The sequence below is a fragment of the Raphanus sativus genome, chromosome 5 (assembly GCF_000801105.2).
Source record: "Raphanus sativus cultivar WK10039 chromosome 5, ASM80110v3, whole genome shotgun sequence".
In the NCBI taxonomy this organism is placed as follows: Eukaryota; Viridiplantae; Streptophyta; class Magnoliopsida; order Brassicales; family Brassicaceae; genus Raphanus; species Raphanus sativus.
Window position 1 is genome coordinate 3854607 of NC_079515.1, and position 22383 is coordinate 3876989.

The window sequence follows — 22383 nt, forward strand, 5'->3', positions numbered from 1 at the left end:
ATTTTGCTTTTGGAGTTATAAATTGCAATTAATAAATGCATTTCAACTACTTGACAACCATTTCAATTTTTGTTTTTGGTAAAAGTTCAAACATGTTTATGTTTCTCGTATCATAATTCAACGGCTCCACCTTGTCTGATTTTATTTCGTCCACACAACTTGAAGATTAGTTTCGATTGTACTATTTATTAAAACAAAAACAGAAAATTGACTATACTAGCTGGAATAATAATAAATCTCCAGTATTTTTATCATTTAAAATTCTCTGACGAGTTATGGCTTTTTAGTAGAAAGAACTCTAATTAAAGTTTTAATTATCTAAAGATATGTCAGTGAAATTATTTAGAAGATGGAATATTGTAATCCAGAACCAACAGACCATCAAGGTCTAGCATATAGCGAGCAGAAGGTGTGATCGTTCTTTGTGAATGTAAAATCATTCTTTACAGACATTGATCGATACTAAGACAAGACACTGGATATAAGAGATGTTTTTAACTTTTATATATAAAAAAGAGATAAGAGAACCAGAGATATATGTGTAACTGATACAGTCAATATTACTATTATTTATGAGAATTGATTCCTCATTGTTCAATTTATAGCCATGTATATATCATTTAGACTTATCAATCTGTCTACCATTTTGACTTTAATTAGATATCATTTCTTGGGTACGAATTTTAGCAGCTAATTAGAAAATAATGTGTTAAACAGTAATAATACGGTTAAAAATTACGGTCCCAAACGTTTTTGGGTGCACGACAGTATGACATAACATGCAATATCCCGTATTCTTTTTAATTGCCTTTTCTGTTTTAAGTTTTTTTCAGTTGCATGCTGTTTTTGCTGCACCGATGACAGATAATTGTATGACTTTCGTATCAAAGATTCAAATAAATATTGTATAAAACATTATTATGTTACTTTTTATAGTAAACCAAATTAAGTCCAGAAAGCAAAACATTTATAAACCGACCGCCCAGACTTAATATAGTTTTTGGGTCGGTAAAAAGGAGCACACTTGGACATGTTTCCACTTTGCATCCATCGTACAAATATATTTATTTTCTTTCGGTTCTTTTTCTATTGGATAAGTAACAAAATAGATCTTAAATTAGTGGGTCCTTCCTCGAAAATAAATCATACAGCATAATATGTTTCTTAGAAGGAATTTGTATAAAGTCTTATTTTTGAAACAAAAAAACTAAATGCACACAAAAAAGGATAAATAGAAATTAAGAAAATAAGAGATGAATTGAATGAAAGTTTCATGGAAAAGTATCGTTCGACCACTCTTTTTGAGCTGTCAGAGTTTTGTTCGCTTCCACATGATTTCGACAACCAACAAGGCACTACCATATGAATCTTCCTCCTTACTAATTTTCAATCAGTTATCTATACTATACTAGTGTTGTATCTTACCTTTAGTTTCTGATTTGTATAGTTAACTACAAAATGATATCTACTTAGATTTTTATTCATCTAAATATTCCATAGAATGAGGTGTATCAAAACATAACTTAGCATTGGAAATTTTTGTATCAAAATTATAGGCTTCACTTGGTGATCAACTGCTCATTTAACTTGATTCATAACTTTCGAAGTTCAGTATCTACAAGACAACGTATATTAATATAATATATGTGTTTTGTTGAGTTATCTAGGTATTTAAGCTATTATTGGTAAATGGTTTCTTGCAACAATTACTCGATAGTATGATAAGCATATGAAATTATTTTAAAATATGTATTGATTAGATGCAGTGGATTTGGGAGAGGCTAAGAAAGTTAGATCAGTGGAGAGATTTTAACTTTTTAATGATGGAGTTGGCCAAACCAATGCGATTAGTGGCGAAGTGATGGCCTCTACTTTTTCCAGTCTCGTGTTCTCTTATTTCTAAACCCCACTAAAAATGTATTAAAATTGTGTTCTCACTGGCTAATCATTAATATATCAGAGCATTTCCAATGTAAAACTCTATTTTTCCTTCAAAATAGATTAAAAGTGAATATGAAGTAAAAGTGCTCCAACCCTACCCCATTTTTCACTCCATAATAAAGTCATGAACAAACAAAAAATAGATTACTCCATTTATGGAGTAAACTTCAAAATGGAGTGAGATATGAAATTGGGTTGGAGCATTTGTTACTCCATATTCACTTTTACTCCATTTTGGAGTAAAAAATAGGGTTGGGTTGGAGATGTTCTTAGTGCATATTTGAAATACGAAATGATGTATTGGCCACACCATATTTACATAGCTATGATTCGATTTTTTTTTTCATTAATAGTATACGGCCAAATCAAGGTTAAGGTGTTTTAAAAATTGTAATGAGTCGATCGTAAGAAAATAATAACATTTCAAGGTTTCGATAATAATCAGGTTTAGACTTTTGTCCCATTTTCTCTAAAGTGTGTAGGCAACACAAGCAACATCTTGTCCTCTTGTGTGTTAGTTGAATTACTTACTTGACCGAAGATCACTTTCTTTGAAAAGTATATGTGAAGATCATGTATTCTTAATTCAACATATAAAGAAAAAGACGACCGCAGCACAATAATCGTTCAAAGATTATCCACCTTCGTTTCCCTTCATCATCCAGATACACGTAACTTAGTGAAACTCGATCTATTAGTACTGACATAATTGCATCTAAAGATAAGGAAAAAAAAATATAGTTGGATGATCAGCATTTTAATTAATTCATTAAGTTTCTATATTATCATTAATGTGTCAAAATCAACATTTTGCTAGCTGGGGTGAAGTGGACCCAGAACTTCTTTTGTACAAATTCGTCCAAAAGTCGCATTACAATCACACCCACTTAATTTAATACGAGAACAAATTAAGATAAATAAAAACTAAGATCCAACTAGGTGAATACAAATTTCATATTCCTAACTTTCTTATTTGCACCTCCTTTTTCTCTGAAGTGTGTTTTACAGAAACGTGTCATTAATCTGTTATAACCCAGGTTCTATAACGTGCCCGAGTGGCCAAGAACTCGGCCGGAGAATCGCTGCTCGAAAGGTCACTGTGGCGAGAAGAGGCTGATCGGTGTGGCCAGGTGGTACACCGGAGTTTTCTCTTGTTAAGTTAACAGTGAAATAAAAAAGAAATCAGCTTATAGTATAAAAAACTGGCTTTGAAATCTATTAGATCGACAATAACTAGAATTATTTTGGGTATAAACATAGAAAAGAAGAAGAAAAATATGAAAAAATCGTGTGGAAGACAGAAATAAGACGGCTAGGGTTGCAGAGGAAAAGAAGGAGACGAGAACAGACTTGTAATTTCGCAGTTGATTTATATAAATATGAAAAAATGAAAAGAAAGTCTTTCCGGGACTCGGAACCGGGTACGCTACGACTTAAACTTGCCTCTTAGCCACTAGACTATGTCGTTCTGTTGATACATTTTACCAAATCTTATATATATTAGCAAATTTGCTCTAAAATTAATCCCCGAATACTCCCCGTATAATCTCTGATTTTCTGATAACTTGCTAGGTGTACACCAATCGCCCGACTCACGCCTAGCGCGATTCCGAACATGGGTTATAACTGAGGTTAGTTTCATTTATTGCTTTAGGAAAACCACTATACTGAATCTCTTATTCAGGACAAAAAAAAAATCTTTTGTTGGATGAAAACTTCATGCTATTACCCAGAAAAAGAGATTGATCGGGAAGCATGGTGGAAGCATTGTGGTCTAATGGTCAAAGTTTAAAAATTTCTACATTTAGGTTTGGAGTTTAAATTCTATGCGACTTAGTTTCTACATCAAAAAATCTGGATTTTAACTTTCTGAAAAAGCGAATTACGCAGAAAATTGAAGATAAAATTTACAAGAGATCTTCATCATAGCATAAGGAATAACGTTAAAAATAAGATTTTATAGGACGGCTCAGAATGATCCAATCAATGTAAATCTTCATAGAAAATATAAAATTATCGGCTATAATTTGGTTTATGTAATATTTTTCATAATTAAACAGTCAAAAAAAGATTAAAGATCTATTACACATAACTTGTTTTCTTAAATCAGTTCGAATAAGGTAGGGCGTTACGTGTCATAACATGTTAACATTTTATATAATACTAGGAATGACTAATTCGAACTAGTTTCCTAAATTCAAAACTCTATTGGAATTTTTTCTTGGGTTATGTTTAGTTTGCTTATTATATAAGGAGACAAAACGGAAAAGTATAAAACATCTATAACATTTTTATTTATTTTTTGGCTATAAAACTAAACCTGCGTTCAAGCCAAAACAAAACCAATTTCACTCAGCTAAATGACTGAAACTGTTTTTCAGTGTATAAAAAGAACACGTTAACAAGAAAGCCTTTTAGCTAATGACAGTTGGGACATTAGAGATCTAATCATTACAAGTTTAATATGCATAATGGAACGAGGATAAGAAGTCTCTCAAAGAACATTCTGATTATGATTAGTAACAAAACATAAAAAGAGTCCCCACTTTTCTTTTTCTTTATTAAAATCCCTGCCAATAAAATGCCGAAATGATTTAAATACATTCATTGTTAAACAATTAAAATTCTTAATCTAAAATACAGGAGATATACTTTATAAAAGTTTTGTGTTATATGCGATTCCGAGGAGTACAATTAATAGGGCACATGTCAATCAAATTCGCAATTTGAATCAAAGGCCCTTTTAGGTTTTACTTGTAGCTAATCAAAATGCTCCATTTATCCATTTCACAAAAGGACACTCTCTTTTTTTTATTTATTCTCTTCTTGTGTATATATATATATATATATATCCGACCTAATATATATGCTACTTCGACCATTATAAATCATATTGTTAGAAATTACGAAATTCAAGATTCTGTAGCCATAATCTTTTGCACCATGGAGACGGAGCAGCAAGAGAGAATTAGAACTGCATAACCCCCACTTGGAGCAAAAAGCTATTATCCATATATATATGATCATGTTGAATACAATGACTTTTAAGAAAAGTTTTAGATTGTTACTGAAAAATATCAGGTGCACTAGTTTAGATAACGTTATACATCATTTTCAGCATATAATATGGTTGTTTTTAAGGCATCGCCGAGACATCATATATTTGTTTCAGCATATATTTCAGCTTTCATCACTTCGCCTGAACAGTCACTGTTCTAGTTTTGTCTTTTACTTTAAAGGTATCTGATTCGTTTCAAACAGCCCACCACTTGATGCTTATTATCACCAAAGCTCCCCAAGAATGTTTTCTTGGGTCCACTTTCTCTAGACAACCAAAGTGGAACAATGCAACAGAGATATAAACATTGATCTTGAAAAAAAATCTACATTTCACTCAAATCAAATACGGTTTTACTTGTAGTATTAAACATATAAACCATAACGACAAAGAACTTAAGGTATTTCGAACCTAACCTAACTACTATATATACCACGATCCAATGCCCTTTAGAATATGGTATCAATGGTTAGCTTTCTCTTGGGAGGAGATTTTTCAATGATTTGCTTCTCGTGTTCCATGAATGTAGAGCCTTTGTTTGCAAATAATCTTCTGAGGTTTATCACCGATAGCTCGTAGAAGTTTCCAACAGCGAGATCAGCCTGAACCAGATCATACCTGCATTTTTTTTAAAAATAAAGTTAGATGCTGAAAATGCTTTTTTGTTCCTTAAAAAGTGTAAACTTGATACTTACGCTCTATGAGCACCGATTAATCCTATAGCCATCATAGTACAGTTGTGAGCAGCTGTTATACCCCTTGGATCATCCTCAAACACAACACATTTCGCCGGCTTTCTATCCAACTGCACACAAATTTTAAAACTTTTCAACAAACATTTCTCAAAAAGATTGGTTAGTAATCGTTAAGAGTTACCTTCACAGCAGCGGAAAGAAACCTATGAGCAATAGATTCCATACCATCTTCCTCAGAAACTACTGCCTGAAACGGAGGGTGAAGACAAAGCGTCAGCAGATATAAGTAAGATGATGGCATGATGCTCTAAAGCTTATTTGTTACTGACCTGGAAATAGTTCTGAAGTCCCATCTTTTCAAGAGCATTGATCATGTTCTTTCGATCAAGGTTTGAGACAACGGCACAGGGAATGCGAGCATTTGTGACAGCGTCGAGCCAATCTCTAAGTCCTTCCTTTGGTTCTGTGAGCTGATATTAATATCAATAAGGAAATAACTCAGGGAACCAACATGTAATTTTAAGTAATAGAAAGATTGATAAAGTAAAGTCCCTTACTCTGAGAAGATTATCATAGTATATTTCTGATAGCCTGAGTTTCAAGCTGTCGACTTTGCTTTGCGTATTTTCCCAAAACAAGACCTGAAACATTTGGGTATCATATGAATCTAGAAGAAACATAGAGCTTGTTATGGCTGACAGACTCGTAAATATCAAATAATACCATGAGAAGAACGGATTGAATGCACAAGAAAATGGCGGCAACTGGGGAAAAAAGAAATAACAAACCTTACTAAGCACATGGTCAGCGCCAGCATAAAGCATCAGCCTTTGAATGTCATTCTCCTCCGCAATTTCTTTTCCTGCCAAACAATTTGATGTACATATCTAATTAGAGAACGCCACTGTTTAATTTTCAAGTATGATATACTTATTGTCTGTGAAGTTTAATAATACATTCGAGCAAAAGAGCCAACACACCAGATTTATCTCATTAGAACAATTCATCTATCAGAACTCTAGGTAAACTAGACAGTAATATATACTGCAATGACCATCGAAAGTTCTATGTTAGACAAGGGCTGGCTTTCATTGTTTCAAATGCAGTTTTTTCATAATTATGAATTGTTGTTCAAGAAAAAAACATTTTCATTTTACATTTTGCAAAGTGTAAAAGCAAAAGACGACTAACAAGGGAACTTTGATTAAACACTAAAGGTTGTAAGTTTCTTTGAAGGAAAACACTCTATTGAAGAAATAACCTAATGTTGAGTTCATTGATATCATATCTCTGGGCACTCTCCAGACATTCCTTAAAAGGCATGAGAAGTACTAAGAAGATAATGCACGATATCTCTTTCCACTCACGTAATATGCAAAATGAAAACAGATTATAATTGGGGTAAAAAAAAAAAGGAGACGGTTTAAAGCTTACCTTCTTCGGCAGCTAGCTGCTTCCAAGCATCCAACTTCAAACCTCGAGTATCAGCCTACAAAATTTGAACCATAAAATGGGGAAAATGAGATAATTCCAACTTCAGAATCCGAAACTAGTGAAAGCATGGACCATGCAGCTAACATACAAACATCATCTAAAAGGCAATGAATTGCTACTTCAAAGACGATCCTCGTACCATACAATACAAGAAGAAGATAATAAAGCTTATCTAAAACAGTCCCAAGACTAGTATCTATTAACAACTTCTGAGCTTTAGCAAATAAGAGGGTAGCATCATTGAAACAAACTAAAGACCAAATAGTTATAAGACAAACCCTCATACTCCACCAGGAGATGAAGCTATAAAGATGGCTTCAATTTTCAAAACAATTTACCACGACATTGTCCCAAGAGAAGATAAGTCCATATGCTTCATCTGGTTTCATAGCGTAACGTATCCTTTGAAGAAAACCATCTTGCAGTTTCTCATTCCAGAAATCCTACTCACACACGCAAGAAAAGAAAAAGGTAATAATCACATGTTGCATACATACATACATACATACATACATATCAACCAAAAGAAAAGACTCAGCTCATTTACCACATCGACTTTAAGAGGACCATCCTGTCTAAAAGTCTCAAACCCTTCTCCATACTCAGCTCCAATCGCCTATTAATTCCAACAAAAGCCATCAACTTTCCCCTCTTCTCAACTACTACCAAAAGAAGAGAACTCACCTCTTGCATAAAGAGTTTGTTTGGCTTGAGAGGAGGAAACCCATCAACGTCGCCGTTTTGAGCAGAACAACTCCTCACTACCAAACGCTGCTGCTTCTTCGCCACCTTCGCATCTTTAGGCACCTGATTATTAAAAAAAAAAAAAAAGCACAGAACTTTAAAATCCATTCACATCGATTTCGAATCAAAAAGCCTTGAACTTTTAGATATGATTATACACACACCAGTAAGCTGAGATTCGAGGAGAGGTTAGAGCAGCGAGGGAAGCGAAGAGACGGTTCGGAGGAGATGAGTAGAGAGGAAGAAGGGCGAGTGCTGCATGAGCAGTCCATCATGATGATTGATCGGTTTAGGGTTTCTTCTAAATCACGAGAAGAGGTTGAATTGATTGGAAATATAATCTTAGGGTTTGCAACACGGAAGTGTATCGAAAAGCCCTTTCTTCTGGTTCATACGTTTGGAGCCAAAGACAGACAGACAGACAACAACGTCTGCTTCTGGTGAAGAGAGACGGAGAATGATAACACAACACACACATTATCCAGTGGAACAGCATTAATCTATATAAACAACAACAAAAAAATTCATGATTTGGGCCCTTGTAGGCCCACGACCATAAAATTACGTAGTATTTTTTTGTTAGCCCATAAACTTCTCTGTTCGATTTATCTGCTTGGCCTATGAACACCCTTCTTTGTATTAATACCATAATAATGTTTGTAGGAAACAATATTTTTTAAGTTTTCCTTTTTTTGCAGTCTTTTCTTCATATGAAGTAATCAAGACTGTAGCAATCTAATGGATTATTCAAACATAATCACAGCACATATAATTTTCTAATAGTAGATATAATGTTGTTTGAATATAGATTTTGATCTAAATGTATGAAAATCTCCTTCAAAGGAAATTTGAACTTTTTCATTATTGTTTCTCTCGTGTTTACACTATAATTTAAGTTAAAATTGGTATATACTTTATGGACAAATAAACAAAAATGGCAAAAAAAAAATTCCTTCTTTTAACACTAGTCAAATTATTTGATTACATTGTCATATAATATTTATTCTATAGTAAATTACACTGGTCAAAGAGTTTTATAATGCACATATTTACATTGTACATCTATCTTATTAAAACAGGAACATTACAACTTTTTCTATGTGGATTTTTAAAGGTGAACCTCATATATTTAAATTAAATATCTAATTCTTTATATATAATGTGTACCATAATCTAACTTTGCATTGATGTATTTCCTTAAATACAGTTCTTTTTTTTGTCCATATTCCATATATAATTTTTACATTTATTACATGTCGATTTAAATAAGATATATACTAAGAATACTAAAAATATTAATCGTTCTATAATTACTCTATACAATTCATTTTAAATTGATCATTATTTTTTCATTGGCCATATTAATTTTATTAGTACGAATAACATTATGTAGATAAGTCATAGACACATACATAAAGATATGACTATTTTTATAACTACGTTGGGCCTAATCTACTTTCTAAAACAAATAACACATAGCTTCATATATTATATAGAATATAATAACATTGTATAGTATTATACTTATACAATAATACTAAAAACAAACCAAACTGAAATATAATATATATCGAAAATGCTTTGAACCATTACACACAAAATATATTAGACCTCAGAGACAAAATTCACTTTGAAATTACGTAATAATTATTTTAAAAAATTAAATTTCGTAATGTACAAAAAAACATAAATTTTATATAAAATTTTGTGTTACAATAAAAAGACACAAATCGCGCTTACAAAGTGTTATTTTTACATACGAAAGACAGTTTTGATATTGTTCTTTAAACACAAAATTGAATTATACAAACTCGATACTACATAAAACTAAACAATATAGAATACATTTTAAAAATAAAACTTGTGCGGATGTGCATATGTTTATATAATATATAAATATATTATGTTACACATATTTTCATATAAATAATATCCCAATGTAAGTTTTGTATGATAAATGTTGAAAATCAAAAATATATAGCACTATATATTTTAAATAATATAGAAGAATTCTACTTTACATTATCATAAAATTTAAAAATCAAATTTAGTAATTAAACACATTGCTTATTTAAACACATTAGTACACATTGTTATTTATCAAAATTTTATATTAATACATATTGCGATCATGTATAACATTTAGTAAAAAAAAAAAAAAAATTGACTCCCGCTCGGTCGAACGGATTCATGATCTAGTTTCCTTTAAATTAATTACCATACATCAAATGATGACTAACTTACCAAAATGTGATTTACTAACATATATAAGGCATGCACCACAAGGGGGATAGATAATTCTAATAAGTTAGCAAACTCAACAGTATTTTAGTATTGATTATCTCTCACAGGAAAAATGAAGGTTTCCAACGTTTTCATTTTCTTTTGTCTCATATCTCTCATAACTTGTAAGTATTTATCTTTGAGATGATAATTTTCTTACGAGATTTTTCCAGTTTTTGTTAGTTTATTAAATCTAAATAGTTAAGCATCATATTAACTCATTTCAACACTCGCTTAATAACAATTATTTTATTTTAGAAAATTAGTATTTACTAGTAAACTACTTCATCTTAGTTTAAACGTTAAACATTGCAGATCAATCATTCTCAAATATTAGCACGGTGGAAGCTGAAAATGCGTTGCAAACCGAAGCCATCTCGCCTGTGATACACCAAGAGATATCGCCATCACCAGATGTTAATCATCCGCAACCGCAAAAAGCTCTATGCGCTGATTGCACTTGGCCATGTCATCATTATGGATCCGATGGAGATTGTATTTGTGAATGCTTATTTATTAATTTTGATTGTATTTGCTAAATTCATCCATAGCACATTTGGACCTTTGATAAAATCATGATAATAAAAAACATTTATACCTGATTACAAACTCGTAACAAACAGTGACAAAAAAAAAACTCTGCATCTATAAGACTATAACACTATAAAATATTCAAAGTACAGTAGCTAACCTCTTTAGAGTATTCTCCATATTCTCTCTGCCTCTTAACCCCATTAAATGTTCAAAGTAGTACTTTTTTGTGCATTATCAAGAGTTTTCCAGTATCGATTGCTTTCGATTCTGACATTTTACATAGTAAAACATTATTACATGAGAATCTCGGTGTAGTCAAAGATCATTTATAATCTTAATAATCAGTTCAGAGCTTTGGAAGGTGGGTAATACATTTAATTAAGTATTTAAGTACCGTATTTGTAAATTATCAATGTGAAAAACGTATTTGTTTTTTTTTTGTGTGTGTATACAGTAAAGTACGTTATTAAGATTTTTTTTAATTCGATTAGAAAAATGAAAATGACGTCCAGACTGGCGGGCGGGCTGATCAACGCTGAAGTTAACTGCTACCAATGAAAAAGAATCTCTGAGACTTCTTCTTCTTCTTCCTCCTCCTCCTCAACGACTAATCTCATCTCCAATCAATTCCACTCCTTTTATTGATTTACGCGCTTATTCTTTTCCTTCTTCAAAGCTTCCTTTTTGAAATTTCTTCACCACAGTAACCTCTCTTTCTCCTTTTTTTTTTCTTTTTTTCTTTTTTTCTGGGTAATTGCATCTGATTCGAAATTTTATAACTATTTTAAAAAATTCGATCCAACGAGTTTCCCAATTAGGGTTTTGATTCTTTACTCTCCTTTTCATTCAAAGCTGAAGTCTTTATTGGTTTCTATGTGCTGCTGAGAGAAGCTTCACCAGCAAGTCCCCTTTCTAGGGTTTTATATTCTTCCCCAAATGTTTAACCTTTGAGCTCAAGCTTCCATCTTTGAGATCCAAAAAGCATGGGATCCAATTCCAAACCCGAGATCCACGAACCATCCAAAAAAAGCAACCACCTTTGCCCTCTCGACGTCTCATCGTCCTCCTCCCGGAGAACTCTCATCTCCTCCGATGGCAACAAACCCAAAGCCTGGTCCTCCTCCGTCCTCCCTTCACCCTCCGCCAAGCTCATGAAACTCGCCGAGCAGAGAGACGAAGTCTCCCGCTCCGTCAAAACCTCGAGCATCCGGGAGCGAATCAGCGGCGTCCTCCACCGGAAAATCGACTGGACCTCCCTCGCCACCATGGGGAAACAATGGATCCGAAACCCCATCAACATGGCCCTCTTCCTATGGATCCTCGTCGTCGCCGTCTCCGGAGCCATCCTCTTCATGGTCATGACCGGTATGCTCAACCGCGCCCTCCCCAAAAAGTCCGAGCGGGACGCGTGGTTCGAGGTCAACAACCAGATCCTCAACGGCCTCTTCACCCTCATGTGTCTCTACCAGCACCCCAAGCGGTTCTACCACCTCGTGCTCCTCTGCAGGTGGGGCCGCGATGACGTGGCGAAACTCAGGAAGGTTTACTGCAAGAACGGGAGTTATAAGCCGCACGAGTGGATGCACGTGATGGTCGTCGTGCTTTTGCTTCACTTGAATTGTTTCGCTCAGTACGCGCTTTGTGGGCTTAACGTTGGGTACAGAAGATCCCAGAGGCCTCCTATTGGTGTCGCCGTCTGTATCTCTGTTGCTATTGGTGCTCCTGCTGCTGCGGCCTTGTACACTATGCTTAGTCCCCTTGGGAAAGATTATGAGGAGGATGAGGAGAATCAGCTGCAGCGTTGTGAAGAAGGGTCTGTGAACCGGAGAGTTAGTTTAGAGAGGAGGTACTCGTTTGCTTCTAACGGGAACAGGATGGTTCCTGTGAGTGATCCTCAGTGGAGCGGTGGAGTTTTGGATATATGGGATGAGATCTCCTTGGCGTATCTTTCTCTCTTCTGTACGTTCTGTGTGTTTGGATGGAACATGGAGAGAGTTGGGTTTGGGAACATGTACGTTCACATAGCGACGTTTATTCTCTTCTGCTTGGCGCCTTTCTTTATATTCAACTTGGCTGCGGTTAACATCGATAACGAGACGGTTAGGGAGGCGCTTGGTGTATCAGGGATCCTGCTTTGTGTGTTTGGTTTGCTCTACGGTGGGTTCTGGAGGATCCAGATGAGGAAAAGATTCAAGCTTCCGAGTTACAAGTTCTGCTTCGGAAACGCTGCGGTTGCTGACTGTACTCTCTGGCTGTTCTGTTGCTGGTGCTCTTTGGCTCAGGAAGTTAGGACTGTGGACTCTTATGAGATAGTGGAAGACAAGTTCTGTCAGAGAGCGGCGGCGCAGCAGCAAGAGAAGAGTTTGGTTGTGTCTCCTCTGCCGAGGGAAGACGGTGTGTTTGATCCTAAGGTTGGTGGTCTAGGGAGCTCGCCGAGGAACGTGAGCGGAGCTAACACTCCGAGCAGGTTTTGGAAAGAGGTGCATAGTCCGAATGTACAGACGCCTAGAGAGAATGGTGAAGTTAAAAGCGAGGTTGTGCTGACTCCGCCTTCTCCTCTGTCTATACACAGAGAAGCTTGATTTGAACAACCAATGGAGTGGAGTCATGAATCCACTGGTAGTTCTCTTTGATTGTTTCAACGTTTGATGGAAGCAGGTTTTGTCATTTGAGTTGTGTAATATCTCCATATCTGTTTCCGGTTTAGAACTTTATTGTAATGTAAATTCGTCAGCTACGGCCAGATTATTTCTATAAGACTTGAGTTTTTATGCCGATCTATGTGATGCCTGTGCTTGCCTAATCTGGTGATAATGCTGGTTGAATCCTCCTATTTTAACCCAAGATATTGTCCGGTTTGGTATAAGGCTTTGATGTTCGGCCAATTGGGTTTGTTCGATATAGCAACTCGGATTTTTATAATATGGCCCGTTACACAAGACCTGACACATAACAAAACTGAAAAAATATTTTTTTTTGGTAAGAAACAAGTAAAAGTACATCAGATAGCATTCATTATATGAAGTTTAAAAATTAATTTTTTAGATTGATTATTCATGTTTTTCTTTGCTGTGTAATAAAGTATATACTAATCCAAAGTCCAAACGTAACAGGATCGAATAAAATCAAACTATAATAGGTTTGGCACGTTTGCTAGTCTGGTCCAGGTTTATTCTTAGGCTTTTATTGAATACATAATTGATCTCACATATAGCCGACAACATTTACAAAATATCTTATAAGATCGGTACTGGTGTTCTCCATCTGCTTTATAAGGGATTCCATAAACTTTAACAAATAATATAAAAATACTATAAATAATGTCATAAATTGTCATTTTAGACTAAGTTCACTATCATTATGCAATACAGGAATTAGGTGTTCTCCATCTGCGATTCCATAAACTTTAACAAAACTATATATAATGTCATAAATTGTCATTTCAGACTAAGTTCACTATCATTATGCAATATAAGAATTAGGCGTCGCTTTCAGAAGAGTTGTTTTCTTTGAGAACCACTTCAGAATTCCACTAGCGTATATAATTAATTATTTGTTTGTGTAATCAACCATTTTTTTTTACTTTCTTATGTAATCAACTTGTTGTCTAGTTCAATATTTTATTTATGTTAAAGCTTGCCATTTCAATAAAGTACTCAGTAAGCGATCTTGCCATTTCAATAAATGGTCATGGCCTGCAAAAAGTATTCAGTAAACGACCTTGCCATTTCAATAAAGTACTTTTTGCAGGCCATGATCAACGTTGGTGTTTATGATTTGAGGCCATGATCAACGTTGAAGCTCTCTTTTCTCTTTCCCTTCTCTCTAAGTAAAAAGAAAAAAAGAAAAAAAAAATTCTTCGCTCCGACATTCGGGGACACCGGCGGCAGTACCGGTGTGCGTTAGCTCCGACGCCGGAGGTGTCTCTTTCCCTGTCGCCTTTTTTTCTCTTTGCTTCCTCTCCACCATCTCTCTCGCCGTCAATATGTATGGTTCTGTGGGAAGTCTCTCGACACCGGAACCCTAGATCTTCCCGGGGAATAATAGATCTGGTGTTCGGGTTGCCTCCTGGAGAATCAACGAGGCGGTTGGGGGTTGTGGTGCGACGGAGTCGGTTTTTAAGGTACAAATGCCGACGGATCTCATTTTCCAACAGGATCGTGGTTTGTGGTTGTGTCGGCACGTGGGGTTTCGAGTGAGACTCTCTTCTCTGTTCTTCATCGGTTTATGCGACAGTGGTTGTGGGTGGAGAGGTTTTAAAGGCTTTCTTTGTCCCACGGTTTGGTGTCTCGTCTTGGGTTCAGGTTTCGCCGACGTCTCAACAGAGGCTTCTTTGGTTCTGAAGGCACGTCCCTGGTGATCTTTGTGGCTGTGTGGTCACAGTTTCTCTAGGAATTGTTGCGTGTGAAGCTTGAGTAGTCCGGAAGACTATGTCGTCATGGCAGACTATCAAGTCTACAACGGCTTCTCTCTGTTTGTCTCATCTCACCACGAATCAGTATTCATGTCTCTCGGGCCTTGCGTGTGGCTCTGAGTAGCTTAAGTTTCGCTGTCTTGATTTTTGTTGTGTCTCCATCGATGGGTTTCTAGCAGCGCGTAGGAGACTGGTGTTGAGTTCTCCAACTCAGGCCAAGGCGTCGTTTAGGAGTTCGATTTGGTCAGTTGGACTTTTACCAGCGAGGAGACTTGGTTGAAGATTGGTCATCCCGATGTTTTAGAGGCTCTTTGGCTTTCTAGGCAGGCTAATCTTTATTTCTTATGCAGGAACTGAAGCTCTTGTTTTTGGTTATGTCGATATTACAGCCTGTGGTTTCTTGGATGCACTTTGCTTGCTGGCTTCTAGTCGTCACATCGTTGCATCCTTGGTCTGGTGGTTGTCGAGGCTCCGGATTCTTTGTAAGTCTGTTGTACCTCTCCTATTCGACTTTAGAGTTTAATGTCAGTCAAGAATGCAAATTAGAGGAGATCATCAGAGACTAGCTACTTCGGCGATGACACGAGAAGAACCGGCATCCGAGGCAATGAGGTAAACCTCACCCTTCAAGTGGTCATATCGTCGGCAGAGAACGGTCAATGGTATTCTATGGATTTCAAAGCGTTTTAGTGAACGTGTACTAGTGTCGTTATGATTGATTTGGAAAATTTTGTTCGATTCAAAACTTGTATTCGAGATTTGAATTCCCGTTTATCGGGTAGTTTTAATAAATAGTTTTAATTAAAATTAAAAAAAAAATGATCAACGTTGAACACTTTTTAACGTATAAATATAATTACTACGAGGAAGCGGACGTGTCGTGGTGACATGACTAGATGGTCATAGGTGGCCACTCTGCATGACATGTGTCATGGTGACTGTTCCTTAGTACTGCATTTGAAACTTCTGTTAATGGTTGGCGGGGCCAAAACACTCGTTCAACATTTCTCTTTGCATGTTCTTATTTACTCAAAATATTAATTAATTCTGCTAATGAATAGTTACCCATGAAAACTCACCCAAAAGTAAAACTATGTGTATATATACAGCATTATGAAGAACTTAATTGGTTGTTTTCTGGTATCTAAGATTTTTGCTATCTGAGATTGGGTTAAATGGGAAGTAATTTTTTTCTTTTTATTGAAACTAAATGGGAAGTAATTATTTTCCTTCTCAACTCAAACAAAGTCAAAATACATTACACACAAGCAAATTCAATTAATTATTCACCTAATTACACGGTAAGATCAAAACATTAGCTGATTCGTCCTTTAAGAAACTTCATCGCCGGACCCACAAACCAGATTAACCCAATCATATGACGACACGTGCAGATACAAAGCTAAATATCCGAGAACTTTGAAAATAGGATGGGACACAGAGAATCACACCCCAGCCCCCATAGCCTACGGCTATATAAATCCCATATTCATCACAAACATTTTGAATAAACTTAATCTTCTCTTAATTCCATTATCCTAATCCAGTTTATAATCCTAAAACTCTTCAAGAACTGGAAACTCTGGCGGAATCTGAGACCAAGAACCGAGACGTGGTTCTGAGACTGTATGACGCCCTGAGATCTCGCGACGTCGAATCCGTTCACAGGACCCTGACCCCGGACCTCGACTACTGGTTCCACGGCCCTCCGCCGCACCAGTTTTTGATGCGCACGCTCACCGGCGTCTCTCCGCCGTTCGAATTCTCGCCTCTATCCGTCGTCTCCTTCGGATCCACCGTCATCGCTGAGGGCTGCGACGCCGCCGGCTCCGTCTCCTGGATCCACGCCTGGACCGTATCGCATGGGGTGATCACTCAGGTGAGGGAGTACTCCAACACCTCGCTCACGGTCACGCGTGTCGGTGGCGCCGTCGCCGCCGGAAGGTCGGCAGAGATTAAGCCGTCGCATTGTCCTTCCGTGTGGAAGAGCAAATTCTCGGGTCGGGCGGGAAAATCCGTCCCGGGTCTGGTTCTTGCAATTTGAGGATTTGTGGTAAAAAGGTTACAGCCACGTCAGGGAATTAATAACTAAAATAAAGGCTGTTGCTTACGTGTCGGTGTCTGGTTGGTTTGTTGTTTATGGGTTGAGACGCGGTGTGGGCTATAACGCTCAAAGGTCGCGTTTTGGTCGTCGCTAGTTTCTTCTTTTCTTTCTATTACTATTGTTTTGCTTTAAAATCGTGTGCCTTTTGTGTTTTAGTGCGTACAAGCATGGAGAAACCCATGTTGACTTGCGCCGTTGTGTCTGATGTAACGTTTGGTTATCTTATAATAAAGTGTTTTTGGGATCTTATTATATTCGTTAAACGTTATAATATGCATTTGTTGACAAACAATATAAAAAGCTGCCCATTTCACCATTTGGGCTCATCTCTCTGAGTGGATAAGCTGTGAATTTGTGTATGCATAGCCTTACTGTTGTTTTAATTTCATCATGGAGTTGAGTTTATAACGGTAAACATTCTATAACAGTTAGACCACAAAAACATAATAAAACAACAAGTACTGAAGATGTTAAAACTAGTGTTCATCATAATATTTAATGTTTCTCTCATTGTTCTGTTTTGTTTTACATAGGAGATAAATTATATCATAAACAAACTGTATATTGTGACAAAAAAAATTACTGTATATCCATTTGGTAATAGAAGGTGCATTTCGCATCTTACAATACTCGTTAAACGTTTTTATAGAATTTGAAGTTCTGCATCAGCATATGTAAGTTATCAAACAAAAAAATATGATATATGTTGCAGGAAATAAAAGCTGTATACTCGTTAAACGTTTTTATAGAATCTGAAATTCTGCATCAGCATATGTAAGTTATCAAACAGAGAGAAAATTATGATATGTTGACAGAAAATAAAAGCTGTCTATTTAGCTCACACCTCTGTGCGGATTAGCTGTTAATTGTGTATGTACAACTCTACTTGTTATTAGTTTTGACTAACAAACAAATTGAGTTTATTGCATTGTTCCACATGTGGTTCTAAATCTAATCCATGCATTATATATAATTTTAAAGTGTTTAGGTACGTTAGACTTCAATCTATTTAGGGAGTTTGACTTTGATGTCTCGGGATAAGTATGAGCTAAGTTTCCTTACTTAGGTTTTGAAAACTGTTATGATTTTAACAACGTTTGCATTTCGTAATGAAACATATAAAGTTTATTATATGTAACCGTGGACGCAAACAATAACAAAAAAATAATAATTGTGAAAGAGAAAGATACGAAGGAAGCAACGAGGAAGGTCTCTCATGCGTCTTTTTGTGGATGTGGACAAGCACTTAATATCTTTTGGCGTCATTAGGTCAAAATGGTGTGACGATAAAATGATATTAACAGAACTAATAAAGCAAAGCAAATTGACTGAACGATCAAACCAAGAAAAGCCATTCGTTATTTAATTTGATTGTGATAAAAGGACGCAAATATTGACATGCATTGAACTAGTTGTGTCTTGGATAATGTCCCCCATGCCCAAAAAGGACAATATATGGTTTGGAAATGTGTGTTATCTCTCCCTTCAAATACTCAGTTTCTATTATAATTCCAATCCACGACAACTGATGTTTGATTTATAAGTGATTTCTATCAGTTTGATGTAAAGTTCTCGAGATTATATTATATGTAAGTGAACAAATGTGTTCTGAACTGAAGTATAATTACTAATCTACAACCCATTTTCTGTCTTATTTGAACAAGAATGTACACAGTACATTAGAAACCAGCTAACGTAAGTTAAAAAGAAACAACAGAATTTGGCAAGAAATTTGGTTATATTAGGCCATTAAGAACCCTTGAGCCGCTCTAATGACATCTACCGATTTTCTTAAAACTGAATTTTAGGCATGCATGCGTTTCTAAAGTCATATACATTGACATATAAAAAGATTCTATAAGTTGTTTGTTTTATCATAACCGATCCAAATTTAATATACATGACATGTGATGATTCCTCTACTATTAAGTAATTTAGTAGGAATTTGTAGAGGTAATCTAATGAAGTCTGTATGTGTGACCTTGGTGCGAATTTATATTTGCAGTGCTTGTCTACATGCATATTGCCTATTAAAATCTGACATCTACCAAAACAGGCCTACCATATTTTCTCTAAGAAAGAAACACCCCATACTACAGTGTATTAAACTGTTAATAAATTCAACGCTCACCTTTGATGATGGTCTAACATGATGCCCCCTGCAAACTGCAACGTCTTTCTTGACTCGCTGAACGATATTACCGAAACGCCCCTATAAACTTTCCACTTAAGTATCAGATGCCAAAATTCAAAAGGGCATAATCGTCTCATAAAGATTTCTATTTCGCGCCAGTTTTGCTTGTCTAGGAAACTTAGCAGCGTTTTGCTGTTTCACTCTACTATCTTTTTTTTTCAAAGTCTTCATCAACTTTTTTTTTTTTGATAAAGGGCTTAATCTTCATCAACTTTCTCGGCCAACCCCGAAAGAACCCTAAAACTTTAGCTTTAACATTCAATCTCTCTTGAAAAAAATGTCCTGATCTTCATGCATTTCCGAGCTGAAAATCTGTAGGAAGTGTTGTCTCTGAAGATCCTGGATCTGCTTCCTTCTCCTCTCTCTCTTAGGATCTTTCGTTCAGGTAAGCAACCGTGTGATCTATCAGATCTTACATGAGATTTATGTTTCCTCTTGACATGTGTGTATGAGATCTTTTGATGTTTGCTTAAGTTAAGAGCCGATCAGTGGCGGATCTAGAAATTTTCATAATTAGAAACATTACCATATAATTTGAATTAGTCAGAGACTTTTCCATTGAATTGAAGTTAAATATTTCAGAAAAAAACCAAAGATTTTTTGAACTTTTTTTTAAAAGAAAATCAAAATTTAGTCCGGTGATTCTTGTGTTAAACCATTCACTAAAAAGCCTAGCTAAATACATTTGATTCTCTCTGTTTCAGGCGAGAAGCAATGGGTGCAGGGAGGAAGACAGAGACCTATAAACAGGAAGACGTCCAAAACCTATACGGAACCATGTCTGTAAGGAAACTTCAAAAGGGAGATCTCTGCGCGGTTATATTCGGATGCAAGTTCAGCACTATCAAAGAGTGTCTCGCTAAGAACTTGTTTGGTTAGTTTTGAGCCTTTTGCAAAATCTTTAAATCTCTTGTGACGAAACTATGTGTTTGATACTGATTCTTTTTTTTTTGTTGACTCAGGTTTACCAGGCCCTCACATGGCTTACATCAAGAACATCGAACCTGGTCTGACGCTGTTCCTTTTCAACTACAGTGATAGAACACTACACGGAGTCTTTGAAGCTGCGAGCGAAGGAAAGCTGAACATTGATCCCAAAGCTTGGTCTCATAACGGGACTGATCCAAGTCCGTACCCTGCTCAGGTAAAGGTACGAGTCCGAGCGAAGTGTGAGCCTTTGGTGGAAGAAACGTTTGGACCCGTGATTGCTGATAATTACAAGGATGAGAAGATCTTTTGGTTTGAGCTTGACCGTGTTCAGACAAACAAGCTGCTCCGTTTGTTTAAACCATCGCCAAATGTAGTAAGGGCACCACCACGACCATCAACATCTAAATATGTTGTTGCATCATCACCATCATCATCTAGAAAGGCTATTCCGGCTTCTTCTCTTGTGGAGATAGGTGACTCAGGAGGAGGAGCACCACGTGTTGATAAGTGGAGCAGTCTTTTCAAATCTTCAGAGAACAAAGGACAAGACTCAAAAGATGGAGTTGTCAATCTTGGAAAGACTAATGAATGTGAAGTAGTAGCTCAGAAACATGTGTCACAATCTGGTCCATCTTACTCATCAGTTCTTAGAAATGCGATCAATAAATCTTCAGCTAGACACGAAGCTCCATCTCAAGCAAGTAAAGGAGTTATGTCCTCGCGCCAAGCTGAAAATGTTGTAGTGAATTGGGATCAACAAAGTTTCCATCCAACACAAAATGGGACTTCTGCTGTGGCTAATAACATGGTAGGACCAAGCAAGAGAAGATCTGCTGAGGATACATATTCAGAGATTGACTGGGATGCTGCATCAAACTTTCAAGCCCATCTGAAAGGACTCAACATGATTTTGGAGGATAAGGATGGTTACAATGAGGGTAACACAGGATTTGCTTCTTCGTCTATGATGCACAATCATTGGGAAGATGATCAGAGGGTGTCTTGGGAATATGAGGAAGAGAATAATATAGATAAATCATCTTGTGGTGGGTCCTCGTACGTTACGGCCATGTCAGGAGACGCATTTGAGGACGATGGAGAAGAGAAAGAGAAGCTTTGTATGGATGTCTTGAGTGAGGTAATTAATTTGATGGGTCTTAACTTCCTTCTCATATTTTAGTAACTATCTTTTTTTTTTTTCTTTCTATGCTAATAGATATGGGCGGAAGTTAAAGATATGAAGCAAACTCAGATGAAACAAGCCGAGTATATGATCTCGTTGCAGATGGAGCTGGTAATAAAAAAATACAACTTTTGCAATACTTGTAAGATGTTATATGGAAGTTTATGGGGGGTTTCTTGCAGCTTGAGACAAGAAAAGAGATACTTCGACTGAAAGGGCTATATGGAAGTTCATAAGCATATAGTAGCAAGGAGTGAAAGAAACAAAACTCATGGAGTTTGCAAACTCCCTCTACCTTATGATAAAACTGAAATGGAAAAAAAAAAGAAGTTTGAATTATTTTGGGTGCAAAACCATGTTTTCGTGTGTTGAAGCTTGTCGTTGACTCTCTCGTTGTGAATTCTCTGACTTGGTGTGCTTTCAGTTTCGAACTATCGAGTAATGTATTGCTAAAAGCTTATTAGCGGTTGGACTTGACCTTTTCTACTAGTTGAGTGGGGGATATATAAAGATGGTTTAATCAAATCGACCGGGTTACATTACTGGGTCGATTGGATTGTGTCAGTCCATATAGATTCATCTACACAATAATACCGGCCTTAAGAAAATGGGCCGATAATAGCTGAAGCCCAACAGGCTTTTCAAGTACGCAGGCAATTACGTAGACGCTTTGTCATAGATCCTGGCCGTGTCAACAACATTAAAGAGAGCCACGTGGCGGCCATGCAGAACTGTATCTTTGACCAGATTACGGCTGATGATCTCTTCACATTCTAATATGCTGCCTAGCTATTACGATGAAAACGTTT

The 22383-nt window shown here is 36.2% G+C and overlaps 4 protein-coding genes across 4 annotated transcripts; 3 read left to right on the forward strand and 1 right to left on the reverse strand.

The window, feature by feature from the left end:
* Window positions 1–5306: 5306 nt before the first annotated feature.
* LOC108856902 (uncharacterized) lies at window positions 5307–8410 on the reverse strand. Its single transcript, XM_018630805.2, has 11 exons — window positions 8097–8410; window positions 7873–7995; window positions 7736–7804; window positions 7527–7631; window positions 7129–7183; window positions 6483–6556; window positions 6252–6335; window positions 6024–6164; window positions 5876–5941; window positions 5695–5804; window positions 5307–5617 (listed from the first exon to the last, which is right to left on the reverse strand). The coding sequence occupies exons 1-11, from the start codon at window positions 8205–8207 to the stop codon at window positions 5449–5451; spliced, it is 1107 nt and encodes a 368-aa protein (XP_018486307.1). The 5' UTR covers window positions 8208–8410; the 3' UTR covers window positions 5307–5448.
* Window positions 8411–11283: 2873 nt separating this feature from the next.
* Window positions 11284–13528, forward strand: LOC108805127 (uncharacterized). The gene has a single exon (XM_018577096.2). It carries the CDS (start codon window positions 11733–11735, stop codon window positions 13329–13331), a length of 1599 nt encoding a protein of 532 aa, XP_018432598.2. The 5' UTR covers window positions 11284–11732; the 3' UTR covers window positions 13332–13528.
* Window positions 13529–16692: 3164 nt separating this feature from the next.
* LOC108857215 (senescence associated gene 20) lies at window positions 16693–17516 on the forward strand. Its single transcript, XM_018631166.2, has one exon. The coding sequence runs from the start codon at window positions 16890–16892 to the stop codon at window positions 17205–17207; it is 318 nt and encodes a 105-aa protein (XP_018486668.1). The 5' UTR covers window positions 16693–16889; the 3' UTR covers window positions 17208–17516.
* A 2090-nt stretch (window positions 17517–19606) lies between these two features.
* LOC108857970 (uncharacterized) lies at window positions 19607–22057 on the forward strand. The gene is made up of 5 exons (XM_018631970.2): window positions 19607–19846; window positions 20166–20335; window positions 20424–21529; window positions 21608–21685; window positions 21757–22057. Exons 2-5 carry the CDS (start codon window positions 20176–20178, stop codon window positions 21808–21810), a joined length of 1398 nt encoding a protein of 465 aa, XP_018487472.2. The 5' UTR covers window positions 19607–19846; window positions 20166–20175; the 3' UTR covers window positions 21811–22057.
* Window positions 22058–22383: the final 326 nt, after the last annotated feature.